The sequence below is a fragment of the Ailuropoda melanoleuca genome, chromosome 1 (assembly GCF_002007445.2).
Source record: "Ailuropoda melanoleuca isolate Jingjing chromosome 1, ASM200744v2, whole genome shotgun sequence".
Classification (NCBI taxonomy): Eukaryota; Metazoa; Chordata; class Mammalia; order Carnivora; family Ursidae; genus Ailuropoda; species Ailuropoda melanoleuca.
The window spans coordinates 80,588,242-80,610,295 of record NC_048218.1 but is presented as its reverse complement, the minus strand read 5'-3'; the positions used below and the strand labels follow the sequence as shown (position 1 = coordinate 80,610,295).

General features: G+C 39.6%; 1 protein-coding gene across 1 annotated transcript in view; it reads right to left on the bottom strand.

The window, feature by feature from the left end:
• Positions 1–22,054, bottom strand: part of MCF2L2 (MCF.2 cell line derived transforming sequence-like 2) — a 260,280-nt gene that overhangs the window by 103,565 nt on the left and 134,661 nt on the right. The window contains exons 13-14 of the mRNA XM_034662062.1: positions 16,336–16,513; positions 11,268–11,347 (exon numbers count right to left, since the gene is read on the bottom strand). Coding sequence (XP_034517953.1) covers positions 11,268–11,347; positions 16,336–16,513 — 258 coding nt within the window. The remainder of the gene's footprint in view (positions 1–11,267; positions 11,348–16,335; positions 16,514–22,054) is intronic.

The following is a 22,054-nucleotide window of genomic DNA, read 5'->3' as shown; positions in this document are numbered from 1 at the left end:
ACAAAAAGGGATCAAAGGTATCCAAATCGGCAAAGAAGAAGTCAAACTGTCTCTCTTTGCAGATGACATGATACTCTATATGGAAAACCCAAAGGAATCCACTCCCAAACTATTAGAAGTTATAGAACAATTCAGTAAGGTGGCAGGATACAAAATCAATGCCCAGAAATCAGTTGCATTTCTATACACGAATAACGAGACTGAAGAAAGAGAAATTAGGGAATCCATCCCATTTACAATAACACCAAAAACCATACGTTACCCTTGGAATTAACTTAACCAGAGACGTAAAGGACCTATATGCTAGAAACTATAGATCACTTTTGAAAGATATTGTACCCCCATTTCTAACCCAGCCTCTCCTGAGTTTCAAAGTGACACCAACCCATATACAGGTTCTCCAAGAGCACCTTGCATGATGACTTCCTAGGTCTTCTCAGCAAACATGTAATCTAATTGTTTTGTTTCCCCCATATTTTGAAGAAAGATGTATTTCAAAATTGAGAGAATAGGCTAAGTGCCTAGCTTGAAAGGAATTTTGTTTAAAAATTTTATTTCAGGGTCACAGTGTAGCTTAGTCAGCTGAGCGACCGACTCTTGATTTCAGCTTAGGTCATGATCTCAGGGTCGTGAGATCAAGCCCCACATTGGGCTCCTTGCTCAGTGGGGAGTCTGCTTGAGATTCTCTCTCCCTCTCCCTCTGCCCCTGCCTCTGCTCCCATGCATGCTCGCTCTCTCTCTCTCTGGAGAATATCTTTTTAAAAGTATCAATCAATTTTTTAAAAGTACCTACATTTTTTAAAGTATCAATAGCTGGGGGCACCTGGGTGGCTCAGTCAGTCGTGTCCAACTCTTGGCTTGGGCACAGGTCATGATCTCATGGCTGGTGGGATCGAGCCCTGGTTGGACTCTGCATTCAGCGGGGAGTCTACTTGATATTCTCTCCCTCTGCTCTTCCCACCACTCACTCTCTCTCTCTCACTAAAATAAATGAATAATCTTAAAAAAAAAATAAAGTATCAATAACTGGTTTTCAATTGATTATTAAAATTTTTTTTCTTCCCCAAAGGAGAGATATAGCAACATTTGAACTGAATCAAATTAGCTTTTCCCTGCAGTTAAATTATTTCACTTTATGACTTTAGGGATGCGTGGAAAGCAATTTCAGTTTCAACTCTTTTAAAGCAATGGTATCTGCTAATTCAAGGTGAAAGTATTATTTATTATATTATCACATTTCTTTGAAAAGAGAAGCTACTAGACCTCATTGTGAGAAAAAGTAAGGTAGATAAAGGGCTGAATCACCCTCTTCATTTACATATAAAAAGTGATCATTGCAAGAAGTATTTATGGTTAAGCATTTTACAAAATTGTAAATTAATTATGAAAACCAGAGAAAATAAATGAAGAGGTAGGACAAGTAAGAATTATTGAAAAATTACACAACAGTGGGGTGTAGGGAGGCAGTGGAGAAAAAAAAGGAAAAGGAAAACTCTCCAAAGGCCATTCAACTTCCAGCCTCAGTCCAGCCCAGGGTGGTCTTAGAGACACAGTCCCAGACTGAAAAGCACCAGCCTTAGGAAGGGATGGCTCTGCCTTTTCCTCCCCTTTGCTGGCATTGCTGGGGAAAAGAGGGAAACCCATTTCTATTTCTTTTTCTATCTTTTTTTTTTTTTTGGTTGAGATTCAGGGGTTTCTGATGTGGAGAATAGGAAGAACTTTTGAAAAACAGGAACCACTTAGAGAATCTACCCTGGGAACAGATTGCTAGCTGGCTAGTCTGTCCTGTTTGCTCCATCTCACTGGCCTTTCCCAGCACATCTTTTCTTACTCTGCATTGCCACTGCCTGAAGAAGCCATTGGCTTTGGATAATAGAGCAGTCTTTTTTTTTTTTTTTAATGGCAAGTATTTCCAGAAGGGTTAAGGAGCTGTCATCCATGCATTGCTATGAGCTAGCTCATTCAGATATTCTCCTACCTCTAGACCAAGTCAGCTACATTGGGTAGGGGCTTCCAAGAGGGAGGGGAGAGGAGAAGAAGGTTTTAGTACATGTTATGGACTAAAGCCCTTTGGAGGAGAAGGGCAGGCTTAAGAAGACAGGCATGAGTACTCCTGAAGCTTTGTGGGAATGGGAAATGAATAGCGGAAGATAGGGGAATGGGTCCCAAATGTAAACTTTTCCTATTTCAAAATTTTTCCAGGGTCTCTTTTATCTAAGACCTTGAATTTCCCAGCCAGAATTATTAGTAATTAGTTCAATGATCTCATTGGTTAAATTGGTTTTTAAAGGCTGGACTAACACTCTAAACAATGTTTATAATATTTTGTTTATGAGAAAAGTGTCTTCTTAAAAAACTGTAACATTGTTTTAACAATGATTTACAAGTCTGTAGTTCTGTTTAAAATACCAGAAATTGAGAAACATGTTGCAAGATACCTTTCTCCCATTCCCAAACCAAGAAATGTGAAGGAAACAAGCGTGCCAAGGACATTGAAAAGAAGTTGCCTACGTACCCAGAATTTTCTCAAGCTGTTTGATTTCATGTGATTTTAACCTCAATGCATAAATGTCGATGTAAACTTATTTTTGTATGTCTGTAAATCTTAACTCGTAAATAAAATCACAAGTTTGAAAAGTACTTTTTTAGACGAATCTTTGGTCCCTAACCTATTTCACAAATAATTTCCACATAACCTTAAGGTCAATTGGCTGACTCTCATTGGTGTGTGTGTTGGGGCGGGGGGGCTACAGTTCATAGAAAGAGAGTGTGTGGGTTGTTGTTACAGGTCTACAAAACCCTACAAAGTTTGGACTCAGCCTTCATAAGTCCTCACTTTCTGTTTCTCCTGAGTGCTCTATATTAGCCAACAAATTCATCTAATGAAAAATCCGAGATGGAAACCCCAAAGTATCTTCAATATCTTCTTTCCCTCTCTATTAAATCTCTTCCCTTTCTTCTCTGCCTTGATCTACACCTCATTCATCACACTTTCTGAGACAGTCTAGTGTATTCTAGGCACTGGGGAAGACATCTGGATTAATCGGTATAAGCTTTGCCTACCTCCCTTTCTTCTGTCATTAGGAGGCTCCTAACACAGGAGGCACACCCAGACCATGACACCTGCTGGCACCTGGTCCTCCTGCCTGCCTTCTTCTAGTCTACTCTTCATTGTTGTTGTACCAGAGTCATCTTTCTAATACACAGGTACCCTTCCTGGCAACAACTCCGAAACAAAGCCTTCAGCAACCTGTTCTGGTCTACCTCTCTGGCTTTCTCGAACCATTCCCAGAATGGCCTATGCCCCTTCAGACTTTTGAGACTGTATATCCTTCCCCATCTTGACTGACTTTCTCTGTCTTATCCACCTTTCAAAGTTGTATTTATTTTTCAAAGTTAAGTTCAAATGCCATCTCCTTTCTAAAAATATTCCCAATATTGTTGTTATGAACTGTTCCCTCTTCTGCCTTCTAACATGTTATATTCCTTTTACTGGAGGTATGTCATTCTCTCCTACATTACAAATTATTTGAAATATGTAGTTTCCCTTATGAAACATGTAAGATTACTGAGCTCAGTCCCCATGTTAGAATTGTTTCCATATGACCCATAGCGATTGCTTTAATGCATATTAAACGGAGCTGAATAAGACACCCAGTTTGGACCAATGAAATATTTTAGTCATCTCAGTTTTTTATTGGTCAAAGAGCAAAGTCAACAGTGGTCTTAAATGCTATTCTCTCCTTTTTCGTAGAGCTCCCTCAATGAAAGTCCGTTCTCATAGATTAATATAATCACACCCTTACTTCACTAAGTTCTTTTTTTTTTTTTTTAAAGATTTTTATTTATTTATTTGACAGAGATAGAGACAGCCAGTGAGAGAGAACACAAGCAGGGGGAGTGGGAGAGGAAGAAGCAGGCTCATAGCAGAGGAGCTTGATGTGGGGCTCGATCCCATAACGCCGAGATCACGCCCTGAGCCGAAGGCAGACGCTTAACCGCTGTGCCACCCAGGCGCCCCTACTTCACTAAGTTCTAAACTCTATATTAGCCTAAGAGATCCATATCCACCTTAACGAGCTCTCCTTTGTCCCAAGTCTTTATGACCAATGAATATAGCCTCTAGGCCAGTGTGACCAAAAATGCGATCCTTATACCACCCACATTCTAGTCACCAAATTAAAATTTTTAAATTTCAAAGTTAAAAATTCAGATTCTTGAACCATGTTCTTCTAGCCCTCTTGAATCACAATCTCTGAGGGTAGAGCTTGAGAATCTGCATTATTTTTTTAATAATATTTTTTATTATATTATGTTAGTCACCATACAGTACATCTCTAGTTTTTGATGTAAAGTTCCATGATTCATTACTTGAGTATAACACCCAGTCACCATGCAATACGTGCCCTCCTTAATACCCATCACCAGCCTATCCCAATCCCCCCCACCCCAAAGCCCTCAGTTTGTTTCCCAGAATCCAGTTCTCTCATGGTTCATTCCCCCTTCTGTTTACCCCTCCTTTCTTCTTCCCTTTCTTCTCCTACCGATCTTCCTACTTCTTATCTGCATTATTAATAAGCTTCTCAGGGCTGCAATACATAGGGAACCTTGAAAATCTTGGTTCTAGAAATTCTTCAGAAAGCTTAGTTGGGGGTTGCCTTAAAGATTTCGTGGATTCTCTGAATGACCAGACTTCAAGCATCACAGAGGGTGAACACTGAAATGTGCTTATAGTTTATGTAGTTCTCCTGTTGAGAATCAGAAAGGTAAATGAAAGCTTTGGGGATTCAAAGGAGTGAGAAAGCAAGGAACTGAGTTTGGCCTGATCTGCTATCATTTGGCACAACAGTACACATTCAAGATTAGGAGAAGCTATTCAATTTAAGATCTGAATCTGACCTTCCTTCAGCTACTTTTCATCTTTTACACAGAACACTCTATCTATAAACACGGGATTAAATGGGAAACTAAAATTAGTAAGAACCTGCTATATGTGAGGCATCATGCTAGGTACTTCCCATATGTTTCTTGTTTTTAAAATACTTTTATTTTGATTTGTAAGCATTATCATTATTATTGAAGTCATACAGTTTTCATTTAACCAACCACCTGTGAGGTTGCTTTATCCCCATTTTGCAGAAGAGGAAATTTAGAGTATGAGAGATTAAGTAAACTGGTAGTTAGGTAGATTAAGTCACTGATAGGTTATAGGTAAATAGATCAAGTCAGATGAGTAAACTATTAGATTAAATAAGCTACAAGTTTCAGATCGCATTTCCACCATTTAATAGTTGTGTGACCCTAAGGGAAACTCACTTAACTTCTCAGAGTCTCAACAGCATCACGGATAAAACAAGGGAAACACTATCTTCCTCATCTTCTTCCTCAAGGTATTGAGGATTTGTGATAAAATCAGGCACATAGAGCACACAGCACAATGTCTGGGCCTCATCAGTGTTAGCAACCTTTCCCTCACCTCCCCATTCTGTAACTTACAGCCTCGGCTTTTTTTTTCCCCCTCTCTCTTTAATTTTTATGAAGGAGGCTGTTTGCTTGCAAGCCTAAAAAGGCCTCTACTATCTAAGCCACATTAACAGGTGCCCAGGAACAGTTTGTTGGTGCCCATAGCCAGTAGCTCGGTCTTTATCCTGAGGGTTCACATTCATGAAAAAGGAATTTTCATCAGCCTCTGGCCTCTTTCCAGCTCTGAAGAGGCTGTGATGCGAGCAGCCTGGGAAAGCAGCCCCCATGAGTCATGCTTTCAGCTTCCAGCTGGTGACGTAAAGAACCCGAACTAGAAACATCACCACTGCCAGCAACCACAGCGAATCTCCTCCACGGCTGGGCTTTCCCAGACCACGTCAGTGAGTCTAGCGCATGGCCACACAGCTGCCAGATGGCCCCGAGAGCCTCAGCCAGCTTGTCAAGTTTAGTTTGCGTTCCTTCCAACAAGTAAAGCAAGGATTACTCCACCTGAGAAGACGGAACGCCTTTTTTGGAAATGAGTTCTCTGATGATGATAAATTCATATCATGATTTTGTTGTAGTGAGTATCAGTGAGTCTAGTGGCAATCTAGTGGTTTTGGTTTCTTTCTTTCTTTCTTTTCTTTTCTTTTCTTTCTTTTGGTCTGTGAGCATTTACCTGAGGAAGGCAAGGTGGGTAATTTATCACAATGTTATGATTTGTGCTGTGGTTTCATTTCGTCTTTGTGAGCTAGGATTGTAGGATTGTCACCAGAGTTAGATGTGATGGATTCTGGTCATCTGTCCTGGACAGTAGCCAGAAAACAAAAGCAGCAATGATTGCTCTTCACGTTAGTCAACCTCCTAGTCCCCCTTTTAATAAGCCATGAATCATACAGACATGAGTCTAAACTTTTTTTTCTAACCAACTATTTTCTTTTACTAGTTTTCTTACATATTTTGGAATGACAATTTCCCTGATTATACTACCTACCTTGTCAAATGCTAATGGCATTTATTGGTCCTGAATTGATTTTTAAGTCTAGGATTTGGGGATTTAGTTCATAGATCCTCTTCCTTCCTACTCATGGTCATTCACAACTATATGGACTCTGCTCATACTTCTTTTTTTTTTTTTTAAGATTTTATTTATTTATTTAACAGAGAGTGAGACAGCAAGTGAGGGAACACAAGCAGGGGGAGTGGGAGAGGGAGAAGCAGGCTTCCTGCTGAGCAAGGAGCCCGATGCGGGGCTCTATCCCAAGACCCTGGGATCATGACCCAAGCCGAAGGCAGACGCCTAAGGACTGAGCCACCCAGGTGCCCCTCTGCTCACACTTCTTATAGCCTTGGTTTTAGAAGTCTGACAGACCAATTAATCATGAAGAGATTGAATTAGTGGTCAAAATCCTCCCAAAAACACAAGAGTCCAGCGCCTCTTGGATTCCCTGGGGAATTCTGCCAAACATTCAAAGAAGACATAATACCTATTCTCCTGAACCTGTTTCAAAAAATAGAAGTTACCTTGGAATTAACTTAACCAGAGACGTAAAGGACCTATATCCTAGAAACTATAGATCACTTTTGAAAGATATTGAGGAAGACATAAAAAGATGGAAAAATATTCCATGCTCATGGATTGGAAGAATTAACATAGTTAAAATGTCCATACTACCCAGAGCAATCTACACTTTCAATGCTATCCCGATCAAAATACCGAGGACATTTTTCAAAGAACTGGAACAAATAGTCCTTAAATTTGTATGGAACCAGAAAAGGCCCCGAATCTCCAAGGAACTGTTGAAAAGGAAAAACAAAGCTGGGGGCATCACAATGCCGGATTTCGAGCTGTACTACAAAGCTGTGATCACAAAGACAGCATGGTACTGGCACAAAAACAGACACATCGACCAATGGAACAGAATAGAGAACCCAGAAATGGACCCTCGGCTCTTTGGGCAACTAATCTTTGATAAAGCAGGAAAAAACATCCGGTGGAAAAAAGACAGTCTCTTCAATAAATGGTGCTGGGAAAATTGGACAGCTACATGCAAAAGAATGAAACTTGACCACTCTCTCACACCATACACAAAAATAAACTCCAAATGGATGAAAGACCTCAATGTGAGACAGGAATCCATCAAAATTCTAGAGGAGAACATAGGCAACAACTTCTATGACATCGGCCAGAGCAACCTTTTTCACGACACATCTCCAAAGGCAAGAGAAATAAAAGATAAAATGAACTTATGGGACTTTATCAGGATAAAGAGCTTCTGCACAGCCAAGGAAACAGTCAAAAAAACTAAGAGACAGCCCACGGAATGGGAGAATATATTTGCAAAGGACACCACAGATAAAGGACTGGTATCCAAGATCTACAAAGAACTTCTCAAACTCAATACACGAGAAACAAATAAACAAATCATAAAATGGGCAGAAGATATGAACAGACACTTTTCCAATGAAGACATACAAATGGCTAACAGACACATGAAAAAATGTTCAAAATCATTAGCCATCAGGGAAATTCAAATCAAAACCACATTGAGATACCACCTTACACCAGTTAGAATGGCAAAAATTGACAAGGCAAGAAAAAACAAATGTTGGAGAGGATGTGGAGAAAGGGGAACCCTCTTACACTGTTGGTTGGAATGCAAGTTGGTAAAGCCACTTTAGAAAACAGTGTAGAGGTCCCTCAAAAAGTTAAAAATAGAGCTACCCTATGACCCAGCAATTGCACTACTGGGTATTTACCCCAAAGATACAGACATAATGAAGAGAAGGGCCATATGCACCCCAATGTTCATAGCAGCATTGTCCACAATAGCTAAACTCTGGAAGGAGCTGAGATGCCCTTCAACAGATGAATGGATAAAGAAGATGTGGTCCATATATACAATGGAATATTACTCAGCCATCAGAAAGAACGATTACCCAACATTTGCAGCAACATGGACGGGACTGGAGGAGATAATGCTAAGTGAAATAAGTCAAGCAGAGAAAAACAATTATTATATGGTTTCACTCATTTGCGGAACATAAGGAATAGCAGGGAGATTGGTAGGGGAAGGAAGGGAAGAATGAAAGGGGGGTAAACAGAAGGGGGAATGAACCACAAGAGACTATGGACTCTGGGAAACAAACTGAGGGTTTCAGAGGGGAGGGTTTGGGGAGATGGGCTAGCCCGGTGATGGGTATTAAGAAGGGCACGTATTGCATGGAGCACTGGGTGTTATACGGAAACAATGAATCATGGAACACTACATCAAAAACTAATGATGTACTGTATAGTGACTAACATAACATAATAAAAAATTTTTGAAAAAATTACAGTAAATGCCCATAGAGAGTGATGGTGAAGCCAGGAGGCAAACACAGGCAATCTGGTATCAGAGCCCAGGTTCCTAAGAATTCAGCTATAACTTCACATGTACACATATGCTTATATTTTTAGGTATTATTAAGTAGCAGGCCAAAGTCATGACATAGATGCACTAAAATAGCAATGTCAATTTTCTTTTGGAAGTGATCATTTTATTTTCTTTATACCTGAATGTTTAAAAAATTATGTAATAAACATTACTTTTATAAACACACACACACACTCAAAAAAGAAGTCTGACCAGCCTGTTTGCCAAATTGAGGAAGTCTGGCAGACCGTTCCTACCCTGCTTCCTCCACTGCCTTGACTGTTAACATACATGTTGTTGCAGGAAAAGCCCTTCATTAAATACACAAACAAGGTAACAATAAGGAAATACGACAACAAAGCCCAGGACAATTGTAACATGGGCTTGTGCCAGCTTACCCGTACCTATGCTATTGGTGACTGCCTAAATACGAGGGAGCCAGCATCCTAGCAGGACGGGCTTGGAGTCAGAATTAAATAAACAGCACAACCAAAAAAGAAGAAACCAAAAATCTAGTGGTCAGAGCTTCTTGGATTCTACTTAACATTTTCCAACCCTATAGGCCTTTGATTCTTCCCCTGACCTAGTTTCTGCATTGTCTATTTTTACCAAAAATAAAATCAAAGTAAATAAATGTAGTTTATGGAAACCTTTCACCATAAATACCTTAAGGTCTTCCCTGAGAAAAGGTGCTTTACGATTACTAACTATATTTCCTCCCCCCCCCCAACAAATAAAACAGCAGCACTCACTTTTATTGTTCACACTTCCCGAAATAATTCACTCAAATTTGGATTCCTTTCTGTAAGAACCGTCATGTACGCACAACTCCTATGGCATCTTTATAAAGTGTGTAGGCCATAAGTATGTTGTCTAAAGATGGGCAAAGGAAATCACAGAGCTGTGAGGTAGTTCAAATCACACTGTGGGTTAATAGCAACAGCAGGTGAGTTCAGGGGCTGGATCTGGGCTTTGGTGCACTTGACACGGCTCTCACCCTCAGAGATGAGATTCTCTGAAGCCCAGGGTACAGAGATGGGTAGGGTGATGCGCAGTTTTGAAGATGATCACAGTTAAGCCCTTTTTATATCACTCCATAATTCCACAGACTTCATGGATGTCAAGTCGGGCAAAGTATCATTACATCTGCCCACTTCAAAAAATTGCTCTTTACTCTTTAAAATGGCTGATCACAACTGTGTGAAACTTCAGTCTATTTCTTCACTCTGGAAGACATGGTAAAGCAATTTCTCCCACCACAGGGGATTCTGAAACAGCTATAGCAATGTCCTCATCTGTCTAAACTACGAAAGGATGACTAAACAGAAGAATGCAGGTTTCTCTCAAGTCTGCTGGCAACTCCACTTCCCACATTGTTTCTGCCTCGAGGAAGAAAATTCTGAGACCCGCTTTCTGCCTGACCCCCTCATGGTCGGTGGAATACCTGTGGGGTCGTCTATTCAGACCCATTAGGCACAGATGGTGGATCCAAACTGTTGCTAAAGTGCATGTGACCCAGGGTCTACTGGCTTCTGCTTTCAGAATCATTCCATCAGCCAGATACTCATCTTTTAGTGAGGCAGGAGGAAAGGGACACTTCTAGGGTTGCTTTTGCGGCAACATATTTTTAATTTGGGCATTTAAATATGTTACTTTACAATTATACAGTGCTTGGCACTTTTCAAATTTCCGTTTGCTGCCCAAAATTAGTTTCAGGTGATAGCTGCTGTTATCCCCATTTTTATAGATGAGAAACGGAGGCTTAGAGTGGCTTCTGTGGCTTCCATGCAGGTCTGCCTGATTCCAAAGCTTATGCTTTTTTTTTTTTAACTTTTATTTTGAAATAATTATGGATTCATATAAGGTTGCAAAGAAACATACGGGGAAGTCTCATGTACCCTTCCCCCAACTTCCTCTAATATTAATATCTTACACAACTAGAGCATATTAAAAGCAAGAAAATGATGTTCACACAATCTACAGAGTTTATTCAGAATTCACTGGGGGTACATGCACGCAAATGTGTGTAGCTCTATGTAATTCAGCCATGGTTTTTGTAAATGAACTACACACTGTTCTACCAAATTTGAATATGAAGTCAGAGTACAGGAATGCACAAAATGACTTTTCCCTCAATAACATAGTATCTACCAACAATTACATCCATGACCAAACAGTTTTTCTAGTTTCAATTAAGAAGGAAGAAAAGGAAGAAATCCTACAAACCTCAGCTCTTGAGAGCACTGGTCTGTGCTATGTGTCTTTATGGCCACATCGTCTGGAGGTGACAGGTATGGGATAGGGGAACTTCATTTATTGGTAATTATGGCAGCAATATTCTCTTATGTCAGAAATTTCTATATCCGTAAAGGAGAAAGGTGATCTTACCTTGACTTCAAATTTAGTCTCATCATCCTCCTTTTCCAAAGTCCCTGTAAACATTTCCTCAGATGTCCTCTGAAGAGGAGCTAGAGAGACAAAAAGAAAACCATGCCATTAATTTGGCAGCTCAGCTTATAAATAACCCAGAGCATATTGCCTGGCTTGGACGAGCAGCTGGACTGGGTTGGCCCAGCTGAATAACAAAGCTTAATTGAGCTGCTGTGTTGACTTCTGAGTTGGGAGATGAAATTGGAAGTGAAGGAGAGATGCAGAAAAGAAATAGCCCTCAACCCCAGGCATTTAACATTTGATCCAAAGAGACAAAGATCACACACAACACCACATGAAACATCAAACTACAACAAATCAGTAAACGTAAAGCAGTAAAAATGAGAGAATTTCCATCATTCCCATTTTTAAGGCTCAGCGAAAAGGTCACTTTCTTCAGGAAGTCTTCCTTGACATTCAAACTTCATGGATTCTTTTATGCTCTGCTGCTTTGCATTTATCTTTGTACTGTATAATGCTGCAGCTGATGTTGCTCTTGGATTAGAAGACCAGATTCAATTCTAGATACCACATTTATTGAACGTATTTTTTCATTATACAGGTAATTTGTGCTTATTATAGACAATTTTAAAAACACTAAAATCTTACCACTTAAACACAATCATTTCCTTACAGTCTTCTTCAAAGTGTTCTCTGTCTCTACACACACACACACACACACACACACACACACACTCACATAATCATACTATGATTATATAAGAGGATATCTATGCCTGCCCCAGCCAGAAATTGTTGCTAATCTAACAGTTGGATTCCAGAACTGATGGAACCACATTATTAGTGGATGAGACAACTATGTGAAGAATCAATTGGCTGAGTCGGGATGGAAATGGGCTGTCTTGCTCTTGCTCTCTTCTCTCTGTCACTTTGTCACCATCCCCTCTGTTCCACAGAGCTCTTGGGACACCTGGGAGATATCTTTTCTTCAGGCCTCCGAGGCCATTTGGCAGTAAGAATGGGACTTGGGGAGGAGAAGCCCTGGTTAGGCCTTGAGGCCTTCTAATCTAGCATTACCAGAGGGCTGCATTGGGGATGATGGCTCCAAGGCTAATAAGTAAGTGGTACTTTGAGTTCTTGTTACTGTCAACACCCTTGTATACATAATTCCCTTGGAAAACTCACAGGATCCCTGTGAACAACCTAAGAATTTGAGTGTTTCTGGGTCCCATGGCCAAAATGCCATCCCCCTAATGCCCCCAACATATCATCCTGATTTTTGTCTGTGGTGAACGGTGGCCTCCAGAGAGTCCTTCCAACCCTCAGGTTCTGTGAGTCAACTGGAATCTGCTTGGGCTTTCTATGGATTTTTTTATAGATATTACTGAAATCTGCAGTGAAGTGACTGTTTGCTGCCCCTGGTTATACGACCACTGAAGCTACTTCATAACAATGAACAACGCTTTGGGCTCCTCTCTCTCTGCAGGATCCCTGTAAGCTGAGTGATTCCAGGCATAATAACTACATGCTAGGAGTGCATACGTTATAACTGGCAACACCCATGACTGAGAAGCACCACCCTGCCCACTGTAAGTATGGTGATGAAGTTCAGGGCTGGAGCGAGGAGACACACTACCAGCATTCGAGTCTTGCTCTTACATGTACAAGACACATATTATCAAAGTAATCTCTGTGCCTTAGCTTCTTCATCTGTAAAGTGTGGAATAACGAGAAAGCCTACAGTAGAGGGCTGTTATGAGGCTTAATGAGTTAATATACGCAAAGTACTTAGATCATGGTAAACAGTACATTTTAACGGTTATTATAGCCACAAAAGAACTTTTTCACATTCCTTATAAACTTTAGAGAGGTTAAATGTTGTACCCAAGGCACCCAGCTAACAAGAGTCAGAACCAAGATTCCAGCTCCCTCATGTTCCTTACACTGTGAAATATAATGGTTTATCTTGGAACAGACTCGGTTACTAAGGAATCAGATAAATATGTTTGAAAATCCTGTTAGTAACTTGCCTAAATCCATACTCAGCAGTTACTATCCAAAACAAAAGTGCAGAATTGTTCTGCAAAATGGGCAAAATGTCGGGCCAAAGTCAATGATACCCATTCAGATATGATGAAGATCTATCTAGACTAGAAGGGTCATTGTCCATTACGAGATCTTGTGTTTGAAAAAAAAAAAGAGAGAGAGAGAGAAACAAGCTATCATTCCTGCTTTATTTACTTGCAACAAACATATATCCCTTAAAACAATGACAGAGGAAAGTCACAGAAGTGAACATAATTTAGTTTTGGGAAAGAGCCCTAAATGAGAATTAAGGAAAACCATGTCCTAATTCCAGGCATCCAAAAATATGTCTCTATGTGTGTGAGTATGTTTGTATGTGTGAGCAGGATGTGTGCATTAAGTGTATTAAGTATGCATGTTTGTGTGCATTGAATGTGTGTGTATGTGTGTGTGTGCAAACAGAAAATTCAAGAAAGAAATGCGCTAAACTGTCATCAAGTCTTGCTTCTAAAAAGTGCAATATGTGACGGGAGACGGGATTGTATACCAAATGAAATGGAGAATTACCAAGATCCCATGATTTTCAGATAAATACAAAACAAAAAGAATTTGTTGTCAACAGACTTGCACAAGAAATGCATAGGAAGTTCTTCAGCCTGAAGAGAATGACACAAGTGATGATTCAGGTCTACAATAAGGAATAAAAAGAACATTGGAAATGACTGAATAAAAGAGTAGATGTAAAAGATTATATAAAAAATATAAAAGACTATATATAAACATATATCTGAGAAAAACAATGCAAAGAGGTATGCTAAAAAGCCAATAAAAGAATTAAAACAGAACACTAAAAAAAATTGCTAACCTAAAAGAAGGCAGGAAAGGAGGAATAGAGGGAAAAAATGAGAAAATAACAAAATTATAGCTCTAAATCCAACTATATCAATAATTACATTGTATGTAAATGGACTAAATACTCCAATTAGAAGGCAGAGGTTAACAGAATGTATTAAAAAGTCAAGACCCAACTGGGGCACTTGGGTGGCTCAGTCGGTTAAGCATCTGCTTTCCACTTGGGTCATGATCCCAGGGTCCTGCGATCGAGCCCTGAGCCCTGCATGGGGCTCCCTGCTCAGCAAGGAGCCTGCTTCTCCCTCTCCCTCTGCCCCCCACCTCGTGCGCTCTTTCGTGCACACTATCTCTTAAATAAATCAAATCGTTTTTAAAAAAAAAAGTCAAGACCCAATAATATGTTGCTTACAAGAGATACACTTTAAAAACAAAGAAACAGAAGAATGGAAAAAATATATTATGCAGATACTAAACATAAGAAAGCTGGAATGCTATATTAATATCAGACAAAATAGACATCAGGACAAGGAGTATTACTAAAGATAAGGAGGAAAGGAGAGATGTTTCCTAATTAGAAGAGGGCCAGAATATCTGGAAGACATAACAATTATGAACATGTATGTACTTAATAACAGAGTTTCAAATAACAGAGTAACACATAACATATATAACATATACAAGAGTAGTTTATCCCAGGAATCTACAATTGTCTTAACATTTGAAAATAAATCATTGTAATCCACCATATTAACAAATAAAGGAGAAAAACTATATAATCATTTCAATAGAGGCACCAAAAAGAGCATCTGAAAAAGTCAACAATCATTCATGATGAAAACTCTCATCAAACTAGGAAGAGAAGGGAACTTCCTCAATCTGATGAAAGGCCTCTGTGAAAAACTTACTCTTAACATCATACTTTAAGGTAAAAAAGGAACTCTTTGCCTTAACATTGGGAAAAGACAGGGATGTCTGCTCTCACCACTCCTATTCAACATCGTACTGCAGGTCTCAGCCATTAGAATAAGGCAAGAGGGAAAAGCATAAGGATTGAAACAGAAGAAGTAAAATGTCCCTATTCACAGATGACCTGATTATATTTTATACAGAAATATATTACTATTAATAGTTAGATATGGTAAATTCCATTTACTATACGGTTTAAAAAAAAACATGAAATGCCTAAGACCTCTACACTCAAACCTACTATACTGCCAAATACCATATGATTTCACACGTATGTGAAATTTAGGAAACAAAACAAATGAGCAAAGGGGAAAAAAGAGAGAGAGAGAGGCAAATCAAGAAACAGACTCAAACTATAGAGAACAAACTGACGGTTACCAGAAGGGAGGTGGGCAGGGGCTGGGTTAATCAGGTGATGGGGATTAAGGCGTGCACTCGTCCTGATGAGCGCAGGGGATGTATGGAAGTGTTGAATCACTGTATCGCACACCTGAAACTAATATTACACTGTATGTTAACTAACTGGAACTTAAATAAAAACTTTAAAAAAGAGCAAACCAAACTGAAAAACTACTATATTGCCATGAGAAATTAAAGAAGACCTAAATAAATGGAGAGTTGTAACATTTATAAATTGGAAGACCCAATATTGGTAAGATAACAGTTCTCCCCAGGTTGATCTATAGATTCACTGCAACCTCAAGCATAAGCTCAACAGAAAGTGAAAAGTGATTCTAAAATTTATATGGAAATGAAAAAGATCTAAAATAGCCAAAATAATCTTGAAAAAGAACAAAGTTGGAAGACTTATACTACCTGATCTCAAGGCTTTCTAATAAGCTCTCATAATCAAGACCATGCAGGAATGGTGTAAGGACTTACCTATTGTCTTTATCTCTGTAAAGAACTAAATTTACCACTGGACCGATAATAGAATTTTTTGAGCATTTTAAAGGTCCTTAATGGAGTCTATTTTATGCTGATGTTATTTGCACGTTTATATTATTCCCCTTCTAGGCTGTGAGCATCTCCTTGTACACAGGCACTCAGTTTTATCTAACTCTATAAAGTCTTCAATGTCTGTACTATTCCATATCTGTAGTTTATTTTAAATAATATTTGCCAAAACAACCATTATGCATCTTAAACAACCACAATCTCAACACTCATGAGCACGGATGAAACATAAGGGCACAAATCTTCCTCGCCCCAAATAACCTACCCAAGGTAGAGAGCTGGCTGGTTTTCGGTGACACCCATTTTGGGGAAGACTCAGGATGGGGGGCCACAGGTTGCACCGGGCGAGTCTGTCTGGCTGCCAGTTTCATCAGACTCATTTGCCTCTTGTGAAATATTTCCTGCACATTGCCCAGCTTCTGCAGGACTTCCTGGGCTCTGGCCTGCAGGAACAAAAGCAAATCATGACCAGGTTACTCTGCGCTGAGCCTGAGGACATGAAGCTTTCCCTTTCTCCCATCTTCCCCTCTCCCCCCAACCTCACTTCCTTCATGTGACCCTTCCATCCATATGCAAGTCATGGCACAACTCGCCCTCCACCAGAATTGTGATTCTGAAAGTCTGCATCTCTCACCTGATGGACAATGATCATATCCTTTTCACTACTGTATCTCCATGCTTAGAACAATGCCTAGCACAGAGTAGTGCTCAGTAAATACATATTGAGTGGATAAATGTTCATGAAGCCATGTCCATTAGTAGAAGAGGATGCCACAGACTATGAATGAAGGACACTAGGCCACTTTACAAAACAGGAGGGTTTCAAAGTAAGAGGTGTACCCTGAATAAAGGCCCTGATGCAGGAGAGTTCTGGGGGAAAAGTGTTCTGGGGGAAAGAATTGGCTACATACTGAGACAGTATCAAAGGAACCCCAAATACCCAAAGAGAAACATTTGAATTTTATTCGGTGGGACCCCTTCTCTATACATAAGTAGTAAAGAAGTAAACTGAAAAAATACCAAGGGAAAGATGAAACTCACAGACATTCTCATAACTGACTGTATGTTCTAAGGCAGAGATTCAAGAGAATAAGAAATAAAGCCTGGAAGTCTTTGAGTTTCAAAAAGGCCTAAACTCAGCTGAATATGTTTCTTCTGGCCTTGCTTCCAGCATGACATCCCTCTACCCTGGCGGGTCAAGGGAAGTAGGTAGTCTTCTTTGTCATGCCAACTCTGACGGATGTCAGACATCTCACATCTAACATCCATCGCCTGTATGATTTTAGCCACCAAGGAAAAGACCTCAAATTAGAAGAGCTCAACCACCACAAGCCATACAGGGTGCTCTGAGGATGCTTCATTCCGAAAGTACAGGCTCAGCACACACTTGGGGAGGTTGCCACATTTCGCAACTGTAAAAGTAAATGTGTTTTTTTTATGCTGGGCCATCTTCTGAGGGAAAGAGCCAAGAGCCCTGAGGGAGGACTACCATGTCAGCTATGGAACAACCATTTGTCTATAGCCTGAGGGTCCTGTCAAGGCTGACCTCTACTACAACATCTAGTGCTGGTCTCAGTCCTCGTAGGGTCTGAGTACAAACCTGGATGGTCCGATACAGTAATCACAAGCCACATGGGGCTACTGAGCAATGAAAATGCAGCTGGTCTGAATTGAGCTGTGCCATCAGCGTAAAACACACACTGGATTTTGAAGACTTAGAAATAAAAAAAAAAAAGAATGTAAAATATCTCATTAATAACTTTTGATATTGATTATATATTGAAACAGTATTTTGGATATAGGTTAAATAAAACATTATTAAAATTGATTTCCCGTGTTTCTTTTCACTTTTTTAAATGTGGCTACTAGAAAATCTTAAGTCACATATACAGCTTGTATTATCTTTCTATTGTACAGTGTTGGTCTGGACTAGGGGTCAGCAAAATTTTCTGTAAAGGATCAAACAGTAAATATTTCAGGCTTTGCAGACCATGTGGTCTCTGTTACAACTACTCACCTCTGATGTCGTAGCATAAAAGCAGTCATAGATAATATATACTACATAAATGAATAAGTGCAGCTGTGGTTTGATAAAACTTTATAAAAGTATGTGGCAAGCAGTTTTGGCGAATAAGCTATAGTTTGCAGACCCCTAATCTAGATTAAGGTGGGGCTTGTGTTTAAAAGGTCTCTTCACTTTATTATTTCCTTTATTCTATTTTCTTTGGGTTATTTTGTTGTTCTTTCCTTAACTACATAACTTGAATGCTTAGTCTGTGTTCTTCCAACCACCCTTAATTCTTGATAGATGCATTTAAATCTATAAACTCCATTTAAGTACTGTTTTAAGCCACACATTTTTATATGTATTTTTGTTGAAGTTTAGTTATACATGCTTTGTAAATTTAATTTCTATTGATTCTGTAACTTGACATTATTTAGGAATGCGCTTTGTAGAATCCAAACTCATGGGATGTTTGACTATGATTTTGTGAATGACATCTTTTTTTTTGGCTATTATATTGTTATTGATTTCTTATTTTACTATACATGATAAGTGACTATTATCTGAGAAAAGTCCTTTAAAATCATTGGTTTGTCATTTTCAAAAAAAAATTAAATAAAAAATAAAAGGTCTCTTCAGAGAATGTGCCTCTGGCTTCAAGAAGCTCAGTTGTACAGTGGACTCAAGGTTCTGACAACACAACTATGAGTCCAGATCCCAAAAGAATAACTTCCTTGTTTAAATGTCCTGCTGGGATAAAGTCCAATCTCCTCATGAAACAGTGGACCCTTCATTAACTACACTGATTTCCCTCCAGTCTAATCTCCACTAGTCCCCACCCCTCACTCTAGCCTCTAGCTGTGGCAGTTACAGGAATGTTCTTGTTTCCAGTCTCTTTGCCTTTGCACCTCCTCTTCCTTCTGCTGAGGCTCCCTCCCTTTGCTTTGTCTCCCTTGAAAACTCCTACCCAATCTTCCAGACCAAATGTAGGCATCTTCTCCTATGAACACCCTGACCTCCCCAGGCTGAGCTGACCTTTGCCTCCCCTACATGCCCCACTGTTCCTTCCATTCCATATGCTCTTGGACCAACAGGCACTTACTAGGGATATGTTTGTCTTCTACTAAATGGCCACCACCTTCATTATAGGGATTATTTTTTTTTAAGATTTTATTTATTTATTCTACAGAGATAGAGACAGCCAGCGAGAGAGGGAACACAAGCAGGGGGAGTGGGAGAGGAAGAAGCAGGCTCATAGCGGAGGAGCCTGATATGGGGCTCGATCCCATAACACCAGGATCACTCCCTGAGCCGAAGACAGACACTTAACTGCTGTGCCACCCAGGCGCCCCTGTGACTTTCATTATTGTAGTCCCATGACAAAGTACAAACTGGCTTCCCAGTGAATATTTAAAGAATTGAATTTTGTTATTTGTTACTTCGGTTGTTTCATTTTCTAGACTGGATGGTGAAAGTGAACAAGGGAGAAAAGTCAAAACAGCAGCACTAAGGGGGTGGTAGAGTAGCTATATATTGCAGAAAAGCACTTGAAGAGCCTCAGACTGACAGGCTGGCTGTTATGAGAACAATAGTTTAATTGTTGATGTAGCTTTGATAATCACTATGTCTTAAATGTAACAGATTCAATTCTTTAGACATGGAGTAGTACCAGTGTTTTAGAAATAAATTTTATTTTTTCAAATAGTTCTAGAATTACAGAAAAAAGTACAAAATAGTACAGAGAGTTCCCATATAGACCACCCAGTTTCCCCTATCTTAAGTTTCCATTAGTGTGGTACATTTCTTACAATTAATAAAATAATATTGACTGCTATTTTTATTATTAAAATAAATTATTATTATTATTAAATAAAGTCCATATATTAGTTAGATTTCCTTAGTTTTACCTAATGTACTTTCCCCCCCAGGTTCCCATCCAGGATACCATATTACATGTAGTTGTCATGACTTCTTAGACCCCTCTTGGCTGTGGCAGTTTCTCAGTTTTCCCGGTTTTTGATAACCTTGACTGACTATTTTGAGGAGTATTGGTCCGATATTTTGTAGCTTGTCCCTCAGTTGGGATTTAGGTGATGTTTTTCTTGTGATTAGACCAGAGCTATGGGTTATGGGGGTAAGACCATGGAAGTAAAGTGTCATGTTCATCACATCATATCAAAGGTACATCATATCTGCTTGACAACATTGTTGATGTTGACCTAGGTCAACTAGCTAAGGTTGTGTGGTGTAAAAAAAAAACACAAAACACTTCACCATAAAGTCACTTTTTCTTTCTCCCTCCCCATACTGTATTCTTTGAAAGGAAGTCACTATGTACAGACCACATTTAAGGGTTGGGAAATTATGCTCTACTTCCTTGAGGGCAAAGTATCTATATAAATCATTTAGAATTCTTCTGCATGGGAGATTAGCTTCTTCTGCCCCATTTATTTGTTTATTCCATCATTTATTTATATCAGAATGGATTCATAGATATGTATTTTATACTTTGGGTTGTAATCCAATACTACTTTATTAATTTTATTGCTCAAATTGTTCTAGCATTAGCCATGGGGAGTTCTTTTCAGTTGCCACCTATGTGCCATCACTGTGGTTTGTTGTTTTGTTTTTAGTAGGTCCTTCTAGCACTACAAGATGCTCTAAGGATCACCGTGTATATTCCCTGCCCTGGCCCTAGAATCAGCCATTTCCCCAAGGAGCTCAGGAGTCTTTTATTGAAGAATGGTATTAGAAACCAAGATCTCAGTGCTAGGTATGCTCATTGACACTAGCGGTCTCATTGCTTCTATGCTATCTCAATTGTCAAAGTAAAAAGATACATGTGTCTGTACAATATCTACATATACATATATCTAGGAATATTTCTATATGTATAGAATACCAGTTTTGACAACAAAGTCATTACTTCTCAGTGGACAAAACTTTCTCTGACTCAACAGGATATTTAAGTCTTATAACCTAAAATTTTACTCCAAAACAAAAGAAGATGGGTTTGGGGATATTTTGATCCATTTGACGTATAGGATTAAAAAAAATATTTCTCTTATAATCCTCTCCTTTCTCCATGTTTCTGCCTACTTTCCAGAGAAGGCTTATTAAGTTTTATTCATTTCCTGGTAGGTAGTATGGCCAGGAAGTTTGCTGAAGTTGGCCAGAATAGCAGCTGTAGCCACAAATCTCCCTGGTTGACTTAATACACTCATTTGAGCAGCTAATGGAGTTGGACTTGGGTGAGACTATCTCGTCTTAGGAATCTGACCTGGAGCTACCAACACCGGGTCTGCAGTGTAGAACCTACACCAGAGGGCCTTCCCTTTGTTCCCTCTGCAAGGAAGAAGAAGGGTCCTGGTGTTGGGGGAAGGTGTCTGCTCAACTACACCCCACCCCTTACTGAGATCACACCTTACCACCAAAATGTTTCAGGGAAAGAACATCATTAAGGTACAACCCCACACTGAGCTGCCCCCATATACTTGGCCCGCTCTGCCACCTGCCTGCCCACTTGCTCAACAAATATGGATTGGACACCAGGCAAAGGCTAGGCACAGGGGTACAGAGATGAATAAAGCTCCTGCCCTTCAGAAGCTCCCAGTGTAATGAGCAAGACAGACGTTTAAAGTACATAAGTAGAATATTATGGTATGTAACATATTATAGCAAAGGCTCTTAGCCTGAATCCATGGATGGACTTTAGGGTATCCCATAAAATTAATTATAAAAGTTATATATGCTGGATATTCCGTATTTGTCACCCTACTACATCTTCTTTTCCCAGCTCTGTATCCCAGGAAGCTGACCTCTACAGGGTCTGTTGAAGAGGTTCACTTGCCCATGGGCTTTTAATTGGCTTGGCCAATGGGAAGTACCACCAGGAAAAAAGAGGGAGCGAGGAGAGTAGAGATATATATTCCCCCATCAGTGGTTGCATCCCTCTGCCCAAGGCCACAGCCCTTACTAG